The sequence below is a fragment of the Mirounga angustirostris genome, unplaced genomic scaffold (genome assembly GCF_029215605.1).
Source record: "Mirounga angustirostris isolate CCGP_5_RB_7025 unplaced genomic scaffold, mMirAng1.0.hap1 SCAF_8, whole genome shotgun sequence".
NCBI lineage: Eukaryota > Metazoa > Chordata > Mammalia > Carnivora > Phocidae > Mirounga > Mirounga angustirostris.
The window spans coordinates 50262974-50282419 of NW_026991716.1; the positions used below are offsets into that span (position 1 = coordinate 50262974).

The 19446-nt window shown below is 37.2% G+C and overlaps 1 protein-coding gene across 1 annotated transcript in view; it reads left to right on the forward strand.

The window, feature by feature from the left end:
- GFRAL (GDNF family receptor alpha like) overlaps positions 1-19446 on the forward strand; it is a 65671-nt gene that overhangs the window by 22358 nt on the left and 23867 nt on the right. Inside the window, exon 6 of the mRNA XM_045865406.1 lies at positions 3500-3750. Within this exon, the coding sequence (XP_045721362.1) occupies positions 3500-3750 (251 nt within the window). The remainder of the gene's footprint in view (positions 1-3499; positions 3751-19446) is intronic.

Below are 19446 nucleotides of genomic sequence, written 5' to 3' on the forward strand. Positions count from 1 at the left end.
CGGGGAGTCTGCTTCTCCCTCTGACCCTCCCCCCTCTCATGCTCTCTGTGTCTCATTCTGTCTCAAATAAATAAATAAAATCTTTAAAAAAGAAAAAAAAAAGAATGTCTTATTGAAGATTCTATTTTATAAAAGTTTATCAGTTAGTCTGAGGCTTTTTAATTATATCTCTTGAGTGAATAATAAAATTAATGATAAAAATATGTCTTACAATGCAATTTAGATATCCTTATTTAGTGAAAAAGTTCTTATTTAGTGAAATATTGTATTTCATTGACTCTAAGATGCAATTTTTTCTTACACATTTTAATATCCCTAACAGCTTTGGAATGAGTCTTAAGCTCAACGACAAGAAAATATTTATGAAATTAAAACAATAATTTAATTTCCAACAAGTTATTTGAGTTATAATAAGATAATGGTATTTCCTATAGTCAATGAAGTGGGATGAAAATGTTTGATTACACTATTTTTATCATCACAAGTAGAATATTTATACCTGTCAATCATCTAGCTACACTAACAATGAAAACTAGTAATATTTTAACGAGCCAGGAAAATTTTTTTTAAGCAATCCCTGTAAAAATACTAGATGTCTCCATGAATGGGTATCCAGCTTCACCTGATACCAGTGCCAAGACTGTAGGTATCCTACCTCATTATCCTAAAGTTATTTGCATTCTTTCAGAATGTCCTATATCTAAGCTTCCCTATCAAATTAAGTATTTTAATGGCAAGTGATGGGATCTACGGGTTAGAGTCCTTGAGAAGCCCCCTGATGGATTCTGAAGCACACACTCCTGAAAAAACTCATCTTGGCGTCAACACCTTCTCAGATTGATTGGTACAGAGCTGGTAATTTTTCTCCACCAGGACTCCTGGGTTTAACCACCTTTCTGAACTGCTTGGTGCATTGTCTGCAAAATCAGAGTCCCTTAAAAGGTGTCATCCTGTTTCCCTCCACCTTTGAATAGCTTGCAATTAACTTTTATGATTTTTAATGTACATATACATGTCTCTTCTTGTATAATTTCTGTCTTTCATGGATTAATTAAAAAAATAAGAACTTAGATTTCTTTTCACTGTGAGCAAATAATCCCTTAACGAATATTATATAGAGGCAATGGAAATATTATGCAATATTTAGTAGTCAAGATGAAAAGACAAATCCTGTCATTTTCTCAAGCAAATTTTGCCTTAGGGAGATTTCCAGGATTTATATTAACTTAAGGTAATTCAGATGGAAAAAAATCCAAATTCTTCAGTGAGGATGTTAAGTCCTTCATCTGCTACCTTTTTTGCCAAAGAGCTTATATGTGCAGAGAGGAGAGCATTTGGTCTTAAAATAAAACTTCTGTCCCTGTTCCAGATTCTCCAGAACAGGAGAGGTTTTGGAACTCCTTTATTTATTTGAAAAGGCCAAAGAAGGCTGTATAAAGACCATTTTATCAACCAATTTTGTCTCATAAAGATGTATACTGAGAAATGAGATTGTTTTGCCAATTATAGATGTTTAGGCGCTTACAGAAAATTATAATACATTATATTTTCATATAATACATTATATTTTCATATATTTCATATATATATTTCATATTTTCAAATATGAAAAATTTTCATATTTTCATGAACTCAAGAAAGTAGTGAAACCATATTTGCTTAAAAAAATTCTACTTTTTAAAAATAAAAATCTGCAATGTACACACTTATTTTAAGTGCCATGGAGTACTTACAAAATCTGATGACATATTAGGTCACAAATCCATGTGCAGAAATTATACCAACCACATTCTTTACATTTCGTAATGTAACTGGAAATCAATAGCAAAAATGAAAACAAAATAATTCCATTTTAAAAATTACCTTTAAATAATTGTTTGAACAAAATACAACATAGAATATCAAGAAAGCAGAATATCAAGAAAATAAGGATAACGAAACATTATACAGCAAAACATTTAAACCTGAAACAGAATTTCTATCATATAAAATATTTTTGCCATATTTAAATCCTTTTCAAATCATGTAGGTAATGTGTACTAATTTTATGATTTTTTAATTTAATTTAATTTTTTAAAAATTTATTTATTTATTTGTCAGAGAAAGTGAGAGAGAGCACAAGGAGGAGGACTGGCAGGCAAAGGGAGAAGGAGGCTCCCCGCTGAGCAAGGATCCCAATGCAGGACTGGATCCCAGGACCCAGGGATCATGACCTGAGCCGAAGGCAGATGCTTAACTAATTGAGCCACCCAGGCATCCCTGATTTTTTAATTTTAAAATATCCTTTAATTCAGCATATTTTGCAGAATTTCACAACTAATTTTCTGAATGAAATAACTTCCATGAGTAGATAACTCACACAACTTAACTGTAGCAAAATGCATATTTAAAAATGAATAAATGGCACCGAGGTACAAATCTATTCTCTATCAACTCATAAATGATAATCCACACTGTCAATACTTATATTTACATGATATTTTCCATATAACCTTTAATTGTATTAATGGAACATATTTGTTCTTCTGGCTCAAAACTTTTGTAGGATTTTCTTAAATATAAATTTTAATAGATACTAATTATTTTGTCCATTATATTAAAAAGCTGATTACTTTAAGGTTACTTAAAATATGCAATTATTAAAAATAGTATTTATGGATTTAAGCAACACCATGTGGACAGATAAGCTCATGATAAATGTCTATTTACTCAGAGGGTTTTCATGCTTGTTTGATGGTGATCTATCCAAGAAAGGGTAAGAAGTAATTTTAGGTGATAAATATTAAGTAGGAAGATTAATATCCTTGGTTCCACTGAGGATATCTTCTTTCTGTGAAAGTTTTGAAAATGAAATTATTGTACTTTATCCAGACTTTCATTCAAAGCTAGTATAGCATGAATCAAATACATAGTCAGAAAAGTTATGAATTGATGTCATTCTAATGGATTATCTCAGTCATTAAGTAAACTCCTAATTTTTACGTTAAATTAGCTCTTACTGCCAGAGAAGCTCAAAGTATTTTATAAATTCTAATTAGTCTGCTCAGAAATATTGAGAAAAAGAGTACAGTACCTTCCATCCTGTGGGAGAACTGGCTGGAAAGATCAAGAGCCTTATATGAAATCACTTGGTGTGAGATAGTGGCCAAAGGCTAGCCATAAAAGCACATTCTGCCTCAGAAATACTGCTACTAATTCCACCAAGTAGTTCATACTGCAAATCATTACCCATTGAAACAAAATTAGTAGTGAAGGATGATTCAACCAGGGAATCCTAAACTTAGCCTCTGTCTTTCATTGCAAAAGGAAAATAATTCACAATGTCTCTCTACTCGGACAGTCTCTATTGGGATGCGTGTGTGTACTAACTGTTTTCAGCTATGTATTGGCATTTAGAAGGCCTTTTGTTTGATGCCAGTCTTTCATTAGGTGAGGCAGCACCACATGCTATTGCAAGATAATATTATTCAGACTAATCCCATTTCTTGATTCTTTCTAGGAGGCGCTATAGAACATTTCAGTCAAAATGCTGGCAGCATGTGACTAGAAAGTGCCATGAAGATGAGCTCTGCATCAGTACCTTAAGCCAGCAGGACCTCATTTGCTCGGGAAGTGATGACTGCAAAGCAGCTTACATTGGTACCTTTGGGACAGTCCTTCAAGTACAGTGTACCTGTAGGACCATTACACAAAGTGAAGAGTCTCTGTGCAAGATTTTCCAACATATGCTTCATAGAAGATCATGTTTTGGTAAGTTATATATATGCAGTAAATTATACACTTTTTTTTTTTTTTGTCTATGCAGCACAAAGTGATAATCTAGCATAGAAAATTTAACAAAGACAACCTATGTTTGCTATTCCATGTTTTTTATTTTTTGAAAGATTTTATTTATTTGAGAGAGAGTGAGTGAGTGAGTGAGAAAGAGAGCACAAGGGGCGCAGGTTAAGGAGGCAGAGGGAGAAGCAGACTCCCTGCTGAGCAAGGAGCCTGATGTGGGGCTTGATCCTAGGACCATGGGATCATGACCTGAGCCAAAGGCAGATGCCCAGCTGACTGAGCTGCCCAGGTGCCCCTGCTATTCCATTTTAAAATATATCTTCTGATTATGTTTTGTGTATTTGCTCTTTTACTCATTTATATGTGAGTGGTAGATGTTTTTTAATGTCTATGATTGGTCACTCCTAGGTATTATTTACTGATTTAAATATCAACAGCATGCAAGGTTTATCCTACAAAATTACTGAATATGTCAGTTATCTATCGTGAATAACACCACCAAAATGTAGTAGCTTAAAATAACCATTTATTGGCTTATAATTTTGCACAATGGGCTTAGCTTAGTTGGTTGGTTCTTCTGATGGTCTTGCTTGGGGGACACTCAAAGTAGCTTCTGTCAGCTACTCAGCTGAGGCCAGGTGGTCCAAGATGGTGTCCAGCAAGCACTATTGGTTGGGATGCACGATTCTCCCCCAGGTGTCCTCTTTAGCAGTTGACCCTGGACTCTTACACAGGTGACAGCAGCATTCCTAGAGGCTAAGCCCCTATCTGCACGTACTTATCAATTGTCTGCCTCTGTCACATTTGCTAATGTCTCATTGGACAGAGAAAGTCCCGTGGCCAAATCCAGAATCACTGTGAGAGGAAACTATACAAGGATGTATATTTTTAAGGTTGGATTCTTTGGGCGATCATTAATTTAATGATCTAATATGGCTGTCCCAACCTCTGTAAAACATTGACTTTTGGATTTAGTTTTTCCACTCTTGGTCTTACCATGTCTGCTGATCTACCCGTAATGAGAGGATGGAAACACATTTTTTAAAGCTATTATTTACCCAATTTTAAGAATAAAAAAACTGAGATTTAGGAATTTAACTAATGTATCCAGAGCCTCAGAATGAGCAAATGGTTGACAGGGATATGTGTATGAGTTTTAGAGAAAAAAATCTAAGGATGTGATTACACACTAATTCAGACTTCTCTATCATCCATCTTCAAGGGTTTGTCCTTATAACTATCCATGTCTTAAAATACCCCCAGGCCTGTTGGCTCCTCATTGTAACCATGGAACCTGCAAATACCATTCCCAGGAGAAAATAATAGATGTTTACTGTTTTACTGCAAACCAGATATTTATATTTACCCATAAATTTGACAGATACAGATATGAATATGTCTATACCATACCAATTTAACCATACATAGATACACAGATTTTAAATGTTTTCTTTTTTCTTAGATACTAAAGAGATACACATTAACTAATGTGATCAAAATTGTGATTTATTGTGTATTAGGTAATAGATACACAACTCAGAGTGTATGGTTTTAATTCCAATGAGGTCTCTTGTGCAATTTCTGCAATTTCTATAATTAGCACTATTTGAAATCAAATTTCATATTCAATTAAAATCATGATACAGACTGGAAAATTGTAACTCTACATGTGTTGAGTCATATTCTGTAATGGTCTTCTTCTCTGATTAATATTAGGTGACTAATTCTGTTAGAACTAAAGGTACTTATAATGAATGGCTCATAGCATTATAGAAGGAAATACCACATAAAAAAATTTAAACCAGCAGAAATACATACAGTTACATTACCATGGTAATTTATAAGTGGGTTTCTCCATATTAAATGATATCTGGGAAAAAAATATGAAAATCCTACAGGTCAGCGATAACTCAGTTCCTAAAAATGCCATTCCCAACAACCTAATTCTAGTTCCAAGCCTGGTTTTCTCCCATGGTTTTTTTTTTTTTTTTTTTTTTTTTATGTTTTGTTAATCACCATACATTACATCATTAGTTTTTGATAGTGCTCCATGATTCATTGTTTGTGTATAACGCCCAGTGCTCCATGCAGTACATGCCCTCTGTAATACCCATCACCAGGCTAACCCATCCCCCCACCTCCCTCCACTCTAGAACCCTCAGTTTGTTTCTCAGAGTCCATAGTCTCTCATGGTTCATCTCCCCCTCCGATTTCCCCCCCTTCATTTTTCCCTTCCTGCTATCTTCTTTTTTTTTTTTTTTAACATGTATTATTTGTTTCAGAGGTACAGATCTGAGATTCAACAGTCTTACACAATTCACGGTGCTCACCATAGAATATACCCTCCCCAATGTCTATCACCCAGCCACCCCTTGCCTCCCACCCCCCACCACTCCAGCAATCCTCAGTTTGTTTCCTGAGATTAAGAATTCCTCATACCAGTGAGGTCATACGATACATGTCTTTCTCTGATTGATTTATTTCACTCAGCATAATACCCTCCAGTTCTATCCACAACATTGCAAAAGGCAAGATCTCATTCCTTTTGATGGCTGCATAATATTCCATTGTATATAGATACACCACATCTTCTTTATCCATTCATCTGTCGATGCACAGCTTGGCTCTTTCCACAGTTTGGCTATTGTGGACATTACTGCTATAAACATCAGGGTGCACATACCCCTTCGGATCCCTACATTTGTATCTTTGGGGTAAATACCCAGTAGTGCAATTGCTGGGTCGTGGGGTAGCTCTATTTTCAACTTTTTGAGGAACCTCCATACTGTTTTCCAGAGTGGCTGCACCAGCTTGCATTCCCACCCACAGTGTAGGAGGGTTCCCCTTTCTCCACATCCCCGCCAAGATCTGTCGTTTCCTGACTTGTTAATTTTAGCCATTCTGACTGGTGTGAGGTGGTATCTCATTGAGGCTTTGATTTGGATTTCCCTGATGCCAAGCGATGTTGAGCACTTTTTCATGTGTCTGTTGGCCATTTGGATATCTTCTTTGGAAAAATGTCTCTTCATGTCTTCTGCCCATTTCTTGATTGGATCATTTGTTCTTTGGGTGTTGAGTTTAAGAAGTTTTTTATGGATTTTGGATACTAGCCCTTTATCTGATATGTCATTTGCAAATATCTTCTCCCATTCTGTTGGTTGTCTTTTGGTTTTGTTGACTGTTTCTTTTGCTGTGCAAAAGGTTTTATCTTGATGAAGTCCCAATAGTTCATTTTTGTCCTTGCTTCCCTTGCCTTTGGCGATGCTTCTAGGAAGAAGTTGCTGCGGCTGAGGTTGAAGAGGTTGCTACCTGTGTTCTCCTTTAGGATTTTGAAGGACTCCTGTCTTACATTTAGGTCTTTCAACCATTTTGAGTCTGTTTTTGTGTGTGGTGTAAGGAAATGGTCCAGTTTCATTCTTCTGCATGTGGCTGTCCAATTTTCCCAACACCATTTGTTGAAGAGACTGTCTTTTTTCCACTGGACATTCTTCCCTGCTTTGTCAAGGATGAGTTGACCAAAGAGTTGAGGGTCCATTTTTGGGCTCTCTATTCTGTTCCATTGATCCATGTGTCTGTTTTTGTGCCAGTACCATACTGTCTTGATGATGACAGCTTTGTAATAGAGCTTGAAGTCCAGAATTGTGATGCCACCAGCTTTGCTTTTCTTTTTCAACATTCCTCTGGCTATTTGGGGTCTTTTCTGGTTCCATACAAATTTTAGGATTATTTGTTCCATTTCTTTGAAAAAAGTTGATGGTATTTTGATAGGGATTCTGTTGAATGTATAGATTGCTCTAGTTGGCATTGACATCTTCACAATATTTGTTCTTCTAATCCATAAGCATGGAAAATTTTTCCATTTCTTTGTGTCTTCCTCAATTTCTTTCATGAGTATTTTATAGTTTTCTGAGTACAGATCCTTTGCCTCTTTGGTTAGATTTATGCCTAGGTATCTTATGGTTTTGGGTGCAATTGTAAATGGGATCGACTCCTTAATTTCTCTTTCTTCTGTTTTGTTGTTGGTGTATAGGAATGCCACTGATTTTTGTGCATTGATTTTATACCCTGCCACTTGACTGAATTCCTGTATGAGTTCTAGCAGTTTTGGGGTGGAGTCTTTTGCGTTTTCCACATAAAGTATCATATCATCTGCAAAGAGTGAGAGTTTGACTTCTTCTTTGCCGATTTGGATGCCTTTTATTACTTTTTGTTGTCTGATCGCTGTGGCTAGGACTTCTAATACTATGTTGAAGAGCAGTGGTGATAGTGGACATCCCTGCCACGTTCCTGACCTTAGGGGGAAAGCTCTCAGTTTTTCCCCATTGAGAATGATATTCGCTGTAGGTTTTTCATAGATGGCTTTTATGATATTGAGGTATGTACCCTCTATCCCTATACTCTGAAGAGTTTTGATCAAGAAAGGATACTGTACTTTGTCAAATGCTTTTTCTGCATCTATTGAGAGGATCATATGGTTCTTGATCTTTCTTTTATTAATGTATTGTATCACATTGATTGCTTTGCAGATGTTGAACCAACCCTGCAGCCCAGGGATAAATCTTGCTTGGTCATTGTGAATAATCCTTTTAATGTACTGTTGGATCCTATTGGCTAGTATTTTGGTGAGAATTTTTGCATCCATGTTCATCAAGGATATTGGTCTGTAATTCTCCTTTTTGATGGGGTCTTTTTCTGGTTTGGGGATCAAGGTAATGGTGGCCTCATAAAATGAGTTTGGAAGTTTTCCTTCCATTTCTAATTTTTGCAACAGTTTCAGAAGAATAGGTATTAATTCTTCTTGAAATGTTTGGTAGAATTCCCCTGGGAAGCCATCTGGCCCTGGGCTTTTGTTTGTTGGGACATTTTTGATGACTGCTTCAGTTTCCTTAGTGGTTATAGGTCTGTTCAGGTTTTCTATTTCTTCCTGGTTCAGTTTTGGTGGTTTATACATCTCTAGGAATGCATCCATTTCTTCCAGGTTATCTAATTTGCTGGCATAGAGTTGTTCATAATATGTTCTTATAATTGTTTGTATTTCTTTGGTGTTGATTGTGATCTCTCCTCTTTCATTCATGATTTTGTTGATTTGGGTCCTTTCTCTTTTCTTTTTGATAAGTCTGCCCAGGGGGTTATCAATCTTGTTAATTCTTTCAAAGAATCAGCTCCTAGTTTTGTTGATCTGTTCTACTGTTCTTTTGGATTCTATTTCATTGATTTCTGCTCTGATCTTTATTATTTCTCTTCTCCTGCTGGGTTTAGGCTTTATTTGCTGTTCTTTCTCCAGCTCCTTTAGGTGTAGGGTTAGGTTGTATATTTGAGACCTTTCTTGTTTCTTGAGAAAAGCTTGTATTGCTATATACTTTCCTCTTAGGACTGCCTTTGCTGCATCCCAAAGATTTTGAACAGTTGTATTTGCATTTTCGTTTGTTTCCATGAATTTTTTTAATTATTCTTTAATTTCCAGTTCACCCATTCATTCTTTAGTAGGATGCTCTTTAGCCTCCGTGTATCTGAGTTCTTTCCGACTTTCCTCTTATGATTGAGTCCTAGCTTCAAAGCATTGTGGTCTGAAAATAGGCAGGGAATGGTCCCAATCTTTTGGTACTGGTTGAGACCTGATTTGTGACCTAGGATGTGATCTATTCTGGAGAATGTTCCATGGGCACTAGAGAAGAATGTGTATGCTGTTGCTTTGGGATAGAATGTTCTGAATATATCTGTGAGGTCCATTTGGTCCAGTGTGTCATTTAAAGTCTTTATTTCCTTGTTGATCTTTTGCTTAGATGATCTGTCCATTTCAGTGAGGGGGGTGTTAAAGTCCCCCACTATTATTGTATTGTTGTCGATGTGTTTCTTTGCTTTTGTTATTAATTGGCTTATATAATTGGCTGCTCCCATGTTAGGGGCATAGATATTTACAATTGTTAGATCTTCTTGTTGGATAGACCCTTTAAGTAGGATATAGTGTCCTTCCTCATCTCTTATTATAGTCTTTGGTTTAAAATCTAATTTGTCTGATATAAAGATTGCCACCCCAGCTTTCTTTTGTTGTCCATTAGCATGGTAAATGGTTCCCCCCTCCACACTTTCAATCTGGAGGTGTTTTTGGGTCTAAAATGAGTCTCTTGCAGACAGCATATCAGTGGGTCTTGTTTTTTTATCCAGTCTGATAGCCTGTGTCTTTTGATTGGGGCATTTAGCCTATTTACATTCAGGGTAACTATTGAAAGATAGGAATTTAGTGCCATTGTATTGCCTGTAAGGTGACTGTTACTGTATATTGTCTGTGTTCCTTTCTGGTCCATGTTACTTTTAGGCTCTCTCTTTGCTTAGAGGACCCCTTTCAATATTTCTTGTAGGGCTGGCTTCTTGTTTGCAAATTCCTTTAGTTATGTTTGTCCTGGAAACTTTTTATTGCTCCTTCTATTTTCAATGACAGCCTAGCTGGATATAGTATTCTTGGCTGCATATTTTTCTCATTTAGTGTTCTGAATATATCATGCCAGTCCTTTCTGGCCTGCCAGGTCTCTGTGGATAGGTCTGTTGCCAATCTAATGTTTCTACCATTGTAGGTTACAGATCTCTTGTCCCGAGCTGTTTTCAGGATTTCTTTCTCTTTGTCTCTGAGACTCGTAAGCCTTACTATTAGATGTTGGGGTGTTGACCTATTTTTATTGATTTTGAGGGGGGTTCTCTGTGTCTCCTGGATTTTGATGGCTGTTTCCTTCCCCAAATTAGGGAAGTTCTCTGCTATAATTTGCTCCAATATACCTTCTGCCCCTCTCTCTTTCTTCTTCTTCTGGGATCCCAATTATTCTAATATTGTTTCATCTTATGGTATCGCTTATCTCTCAAATTCTGCCCTCGTGATCCAGTAGTTGTTTATCTCTCTTTTTCTCAGCTTCTTTATTTTCCATCATTTGGTTTTCTATATCACTGATTCTCTCTTCTGCCTCATTTATCCTAGCAGTTAGAGCCTCCATTTTTTATTGAACCTCATTAATAGCCTTTTTGATATCCAATTGGTTAGATTTTAGTTCTTTTATTTCTCCAGAGAAGGTTTCTCTAATATCTTCCATGCTTTTTTCAAGCCCAGCTAGTATCTTTATAATCGTCATTCTGAACTCTAGTTCCAACATCTTACTAATGTCCACATTGGTTAGGTCCCTGGCAGTTGGTACTGCCTCTTGTTCTTTTTGTTAAGGTGATTTTGTGCATCTTGTCATTTTGTCCAGAGGAGAATAGATGAATGAGAGAACAAAATGCTAACAGGGTAACAATGACCCCAGAAAAACATACACTAAACAAATCAGAAGAAACTTGAAACCAGGGGAAAAGAAAGGGAAAGAAAGAAAAAAGAGAAAAAATGAAAAGATAAAGATTAAAAAAAAAAAAGAATATGATCAAATATGATCAGGCTGGCAAATAGATCAGTGCCACACACTAGATTTTGGGTGTATTTTGGTCTCTTAGAAGAAAGTGCCTCCCAAAATTTTAAAGAACAAAAAGCTTATATATGTAAAAAATAAGGGTAAATAGGATGAAGGGATGGAATATGACTGTAAAGATGAAAATTATAATAGATTTTATAAAATGAATTGATAAAATAAGTTGGTTAAAAGAAGAAAGAAGAGAAAAAAAAAAGGGAGACAATGTGATCAGGTAGGAGACTAGAATAAAGCCATACACTACAGATTTAGGGTATATTTTGGTCTGTTAGAAGAAACTGTATCCCAAAATTTTAAAGAGATAACAACTTATTTATATACCAAAAATAAGGTTAACTACTATGAAGGGATAGAATATGTCTCTAAAAAATGAAAAATAAAAAAGGTTTTTTAAAAAGGGATTGATAAGATGTTGGTTGAAAAAGGGAAAAAGAAAAATTCAAAAAAAAAAAAAAAAGAAAAGAAAAAGAAAATTAAAAAAATTAACTTTGAAGGACTAAAGAATCATGGGAAAAAAGCCATGGATTCTATGTGCAGTATTCCCCTAGCGCTGGAGTTCTGCCATTCTCATTCATTGGTAAACTTGGTCTTGGCTGGCTGTTCTTGCTGATCTTCTGGGGGAGGGGCCTGTTGCCGTGGTTCCCAAATTTCTTTGCCAGAGGTGGAATTGCCCCGCCCTTGCTGGTCAGGGCTAAGCAATCTCCTCGGGTTTGCTCTTGGGAGCTTTTGTTCCCTGCAAGCTTTCCCTACAGCTTTGGAGGACAAGAGTGAAAATGGCGCCCTCCCAATCTCCGCCCCAGAGGAGCCGAGAACTTGGCGCCCTGCTTCTCAGTGCACCCCCAGAGAAAAGCAGTCAGTTACTTCTGTCTCCCCGGTCTCCAGCTGCACTCTGTGCTCACCCGGCCTGTGACCAAGCGTTTCTTTCTCTGGCACCCGACCCCATGTGGAGTCTCCAAACCCAACAGATCCCTGCGTTGTGCTCCCGCGCCGCTCCTCCCGGAGGAGTAAGGGGAGTCTCCCCGGATCTGCCACTTGCTGGGTCCCTGCTGGAGGAGCAGTGGCCTGACTGCGCCGCAGATCTTGGTTTATGGCAACCCCGAGCCTAGAGCCCGCGTCTCTGCTCCGTCTCTGCAGCCAGCTTCCCTGCTCCGATACCTGGGAGCTCTGCCGCACTCAGGCACTCGCGGTCTTTCTGTGACCCCGAGGGTCCTGAGACCACACTGTCCCAGCGAGTGTTCCACCCCCTGCTTAGCCACTGGAACCACGTCCCTCAGGGGAGCAGACTCCCCCCATGTGTTTTTAATCATTGTTATACTTTACTTGCATTGTATTTAGCTACTGTAACCTGTATACAGCAAAAAACATTTGTAGAAAAACAGCAGAAATGGACATTTAAAAAGCCATAAGCATCAAAGTACTATGTAATGTTTTGGAAAAATGAAAACTCAAAACTCTTCTGCTTTCTTTGCTCACTTAGACTAAACTTCGTGAGATTTTCTTTTCAAAGGTTACCTACTAAATATTGGAGTTTCAAGTGATAGGTTTGAAGAATTAAAGGAACATTCGAGGCCTTCCATCACAGTTCTTGAATTAACAGGAAAAGTTTCAAACCAAGACAAGAACTGAGTCCTTTGGCCTGGCTAGTTCTAACAAACCCTTATCCCTTGCTCCAGGTACTTGAGAAGAAGCACAATGACAGTTTTGAATGAACCATTTCTCTAACATGTTTGCATCCTGACTTCTCACATCACCGTGGCATGCTCATACGTTATCACAATGATCCATCAGTGCAGCTCCTTTCCAAAGCTCTTGAGCTTCTCTGCTCACTCTACTTGAAAGGAGAGGAATGGAGTAGGGCTGAGAGCAGTTATGAAAGATTTTGTTTGGCTTAGAAGCATTATTTTTCAAACTCATTTGACCCCAGACTGCAGGAGGCAATGCATGTTGCTTCAGCTTTTTATGTGCAATGTCATATATATATATAATGGAGAATTGTATTCCATTAATTGTTTTCAATGCTGACTACTACCCACTAACATGGGACTTCATGACTAGCTAATGTGTTGTTTACTGAAGTTTAAAAAACACTTGCTTAGAGTGTAAACTCATCTGGAAATAATCTGCATTGAATATCCAAGCCAGTCTTATAATAATTACAAATAATTATAGGGTAGCTAGCATTTATTGAATGCTTATTTTTGGTCACATCTTCTCATCTAGTCTTAACAATTCAGTGACCTAGATACATTATTTTCTCTGTTTCACACATGAGGAAAAGGAAGCTAAGAGATGAAATGGCTTGCTCAGGGTTCTACACCCAGGAGCACAAGGCAGACTCAGGATCCAGACCCAGGCTGGCTGACTCAGAGCCCACTGTGTTCTCCTGCTGTGAAATGGTAAAGACAAGCTTGTGTCTGCTGAGCATGCTCCAAAGCCCTCTCCGTGGGAACCTCTTAGTTCTGCTATCAGAACTAAGCTTTGAAAACACACAGAAGAACCCACTTCCATGCCTGCATGCAGGACCAGATTTAGACAAATGAGCATCCTGAACAAACTGTGTATTTGGCCACTAACTTCCTTTTAACTCCGCATTTCTAGATCCATACAGACTTCCTTTTCTCTGATATCTTGCAACACAAAGCAAACTTGTGGCAGTTAGAGCTGAGAGAGAGGTGGGTAAAATGGAAGAGAGAGGAACTGGTTAAGACAGAGAGGCCTCCAGAAGTGGAGGGAATCAAAGGAGCACTGCTGTGTTTCCTTGTTACATTGAAGGATTCAGTCTGCAGGTGTGGGTGTATCTGGCACTAACAGGAATGTTCTCTTTTGCCTTGCTCAACGTTGTCTTTTTTAATGTCAACTGTAGTCATCTTAAAGAGATTTGGATACATCCGTATTCTGCCTCTAAAGACTCGCTTTTTTTTTTTCTTTTTGAAGAATGATTTTTAAAAAATAAAAATAAAAAGGGACTACCTTTCTCCATTAAATCCTATAGTGAATGGAAAGCATAACAATACAGAAATAACAGAAATTTAAACAAAATTTAAAGAAAACAGAAATAAAAATAAATTCTTCCCCCAATCCCATTCTTTAGAGAGTCAAGGTTAAGAAAGTTGGTGCACATTATTTTGAAACTTTTTTCCTTGTAATACATATATAACTTGATTACCTTGTATGTGCCTAAACAGATGCCCCCCTCACACTGACACACACATACACACATATTTTTTTAATGGAATGAAACTATACATAATTCTTTACAACTTGCTTTTTAACTTAAAAAATATATGGGGGGCCATTTGGAAGTATGTACATATTCGATGGCTTTATTCTTTTTAAAGGCTGCATAGTATCCCACGGTATATGTGCATGCACACATGCGTGCATGTGTGTATACCATAATTTATTTAATCTATAACTAATAATGTGGACATTTAGGTTGAATGTGATTGTTTATTATGATAGGCATTGCTGCAATAAATGTTACTTCACATTTTAGTGGGCATTTCAATAGAATAAATTTCAAACTGTGAGATTACTAGACCATAGGATTTTTATATTTTTAAATTTGGTAAAAATGAAAAAAAAAGTTTGTTCCAATTACATTCTTAGAAAAATCTTAATGTTTTAATTTGCATTTTTATTATACGTGATTCTGAACAATTGTTCAGTGGTTTGTTGGAAATATTCTATTTCTTTGACCTACTCATATTCTTTGCCTGAAACATTTGCCTTTTTTAGTATTGGTAAGTGGAATTTTTGTTGCCTATATCAGAAATTTGTATTGATATGTGAGAATTCACTAATCTGTACACCTCTTACAATAACCTTGATTTCGTAGTCTCTTATGGCAAAGTGATGATCTGTTATATTGTGGGCTTGGGCTCAGATCTTGATCCTGCTATGTGTTATCTGGGTTCTTGAATAGTCAACCATTCTTCAACTGGATAATTTCCACTGCCATTGTAAAAGATGTTTTTTAAGTGATTAATAGTTACCAAAGAAAAAGTAGAATACAAAACCCAAAACTGACCCTTAAAATATAGATAACAAACTGGTGGTTGCCAGAGAGGAGGTGGGGGGAGAGGGCGGGGAATGGGTGAAACAGGTGAAGGGGATTAAGAGTCCACTTGTGGTGATGAGCGCTGAGTAATGTAGAGAATTGTGAATCCTTACGTTGTATACCTGAAACTAACATAACACAATGTTAACTATACCTGAAAAAAAAATAATTTGGGAAAGATTTTTAAAAAATACATATATGGAAAATAATATATCCACCATTCAGTTTAAGGTATAGAACATTACCATTATTTTTTAAGGTTTTTTTAAAAGATTTTATTTATTTATTTGAGAGGGAGGGCATGTGAGTGAGCTCCTAGAGGAGCAGAGGGAGAGGGACAAGCAGACTCCCTGCTGAGCACAGAGCCCCACGTGGTGTTTGATCCCCAAAACACTGAGATCATGACCTGAGCCAAAATCAAGAGTCGGATACTTAATCCACAGAGTCACTCAGGCTCCCCTATTTTTTAAGTTTTTTGAAGTTTTACTTCATATCCCATCCTTTCTCCCCAAATTCAGAGGTAACCAATTGCACATCAGTACACACATGCATGATACATAACAGAAATTCACATGCGTGATATTGTCTAGGACAATGGCTCTCAATCTTTACTGCAGATGAGAATCACCAAGAGATTAAAAATTCTGAGGCCTAGTAAACCCAAAAAATTCCATTATGTGAAAGTAGGACATGGGTCAGTAGGGCTAGTCTCATGGGCATGTGGTCAATGTAGTCACACAGGCTCTGTGCTCAGAAGGGCCCTGAGCTTGGTGCTTCATGTTCTGCATACATCATCTTGAATTTTTTAATAATTGCATTATTGAATTTGTGTTTTGTAAATAGACTCCAATGGAGCATGAGCAAGGTGCTTAGAGGCTTAGCTCATATATGTTCCTGCCTCCTGCCACTTCCTAGGCACAGACAGGTTCTCAACTGCCTGCCCCACCTGCTCAACACTTCTCCTCCCCCCACTCTTTACCTGCCACCAGACATTTGTTTTTACATATTTTTAATGATATTGAGCCTTCCAGTACATATATGTAGATTTTCCTTGATGACTTTCAGTAAGTTTTTATTATTTTCTCCATAAAAATAACTTCTCAATAATAATTTTCGTGCATAACTTTGGCTATAATTATTTCTAGATATTACAATTGTTGCTGCAAATCACATCTTCCAAATCAAATCTATTCTATTTTCAAACTGTAGCTGAATAATAGAAATTGATTGATTTTCATACATACATTTATATGCAGCAACTTTTTTAAACACAAGATTTAACAATTTTTGGAATTCTTTTGTATTTCTCATGTAATCATATGCTCCTCAATTATTATAGTTTTGTTTACTCTATCTAATGCTCATACTATTTTTTTTTTTGTCTACCCCCATTCCACATCTAGGACCCACAGAAAAATGTTAAATATAAATGGTGACAGTGAGTACACTTTCCCTGTTCCTGACCTTAAGGGGCATTCTTTCACCATTTTACCATGAAGTATAATGTTTTTCATTGTGTCTGTAGATATTCTGTATCAGAATAAAGAAGTTCCCTTCTATTCCTTGCCTGTAACTTCCTCTTAAAAAATGAGCGCTGAATTTTAGTAAATGCTTTTTCTACATTTGCAGTTTTCATTTAAAACATGTTCAGCATTTTCTAATCATATTCTTGTAAAAAAGCAATTGGTCATGGTGCCAATTTTCTCATACTATTAGAAATAGAAGTGCTCTTCATTTCTAAATACATGCAAGGATCTCCATTTGTATGAAAAGGAAAGGAAAAAAGAAAAACGCTAATTAACATCCTATCTCCTCTCCTTTATAGCCAGATTCTCAAGAAGAGTTGCCTGTGTTCATTACTTCAATTTCTTTATCTCTTACATACTGATCCACCCAGTCCAGCCTGGTCTCTGGATATAGATCCCTTCACAAAAGATGTCCTACAAGGTACCATGTCAAAGATTCCAGAAGTCCTTGTCTTACTGGAATGTTAAGTCATTTCCAAGAATAGTTTAATTCCTTCTTGATACACATTTTTTTTCTCTTTTGGTTCTCATTCCTCTGATCAATCTGGATGCCTCTTCTATGTTTACCTTGTAGGCTTATCCAATTGGCCAATTGATATTTGTTCTGCTTAAGGATTAGCTGCAGTCTCTCTACTAGAGTAAGTCTCTAGTTTTCTCCTAGGAGATGTCTTCTATGGCCACATCATTACCCCGTACATTGATTACAGTCTTTAGGGCAAACCCGTTTTCTAAGCTTCAGGTCCACTTATCTGCCCACCTACTTGGATATTTTCTTTTGGATTTTAAGATTATTCTAGATCTTGGGTGATGTGCAATCCAGATGTGATCTCTTGTAGTGGACAGGCTACCTATGACTAAAAAGACAAGTCATCACTCCAATACAAACACCAAACACCACACACACCCTATATATGTGTGTATGTGTGTGTGTATAGTGTGTATATGTATATATATACACATATATATGTATATATAGTATATATTGTAACAGGAATAGCATATAACAGGGATAACATAACCTTAATAAAAGTTTCCACTCCAAATAAGGGAAAATGGGAGAGTAATAGCACACAGTAATGAAATCCTGCTTAATAGGCATTGTGAAGCCTCTCTTGCAGTGTGGATTTCCTTGGATAACCGGGAAGGAGCACCTTTTCTGGCTCCCATTTTGCCCTCTGGAAGATTCTTCCTTATTCATCTTCCTCCATAACCATATCTGAAGGAGGTTTGGGGGAAAATGCCCTCCTTGGGGAATATGGAGCTCTCAGAGACTGGACACTATTCCTAGTTTGAGGCATTAAAAGTGTAGTGGTCTCAGACTTTTTGCAAATGGACTGTGGCTCCTTTGGCAATATAATCTCTTAAAAAATGTGTTACATTTCTAATCTTTTTTTTTTTTTTTGCTTTTATTCAGCTATATGTGCCAGTATCCACAATTAAAAAAAGTGTTTTCTTGACTTGGTTCTCAAGTCTGACTTATTTCATTGATTCCTCACCCCCATGCCCTTCTCTCTCATGTAATGATTTAAGCTAAACAATAGACTAAAGTGAAAATGTAATACCTTTAATCTGATTTTTCTGCATAGTTGAGTCAATTTGTTTAACTCAGAAATACTGGGTCTTTTATAACTGGAGATCTTTTTTTCAATCTTATCTCTTATTATTTGGAATCTAGAAGCAATCAGCTTTCAATGTTGGGGAGTCCTCATTTTTAGCTGATCTCTGCTTAAAAACCAGCCATTTTCTGGGGCACCTGGGTAGCTCAGTCTTTAAGTGTCTGCCTTCGGCTCAGGTTAGGATCCCAGGGTCCTGGGATCAAGTCCCACATTGGGCTCCCTGCTCAGCGGGAAGCCTACTTCTCCCTCTCCCACTGCCCCTGCTTGTGTTCCCTCTCTCGCTGTGTCTCTCTCTGTCAAATAAATAAAATCTTTAAAAAGCAAAACAAAAAAACAACCAAAAAAAAATATCAGCCATTTTCTACTTGGTCATATCTTTATTGTAAAACTCTGCACAATGCAATCAAGAGTCATCAATTCACCCTATCACTTTAACTCTTTCAAGTTGCCTTGCTCCTTTTGGGACCTTCCAAAGTGCTTGGAGAAATGCATCGTAGAACTGTCTTCATGGTAGAAGAAAGGGGAAAGAGAGCCTTGATTCTTTGAATCCTGTCTTCCATTTCTGAGGAGTGGTCTCATGAGCCTTGATTCCCTGGAAATTGTGGATAGTGTATCCGTAAATGTGAAGTAGAATCCAATGTACATTTCCTGCTGCGGTGACAGAAAATCACCGAGGAGGAAAGAAGGAAGTGACGGGGCAAAAGCCAAGGTAAACACTGTCAGGTTGCATCTGCACAAAGACAGATTAGGCATTTGGGGAAGCATTTTGATGGTAAGGAATGAAGGCAAATCCATATGCATCATTGCCTCCTTTAGAGTGAAAGGATAATGGTATCATCAATCTGCCACCAACCTGCCAGACTGTGGGCACAGTGTAGGTCTCTGCTGTTGCTAGGAGGTTTGGTATTTATTACTAGCTGAACTTTGATGGATTTGCCTTAGGGAGAGACCATCCATTCTGTGGGGCCCATGCTTAACCACCATCTTTGTCACCACAACTGCTCTCTTCACACTCA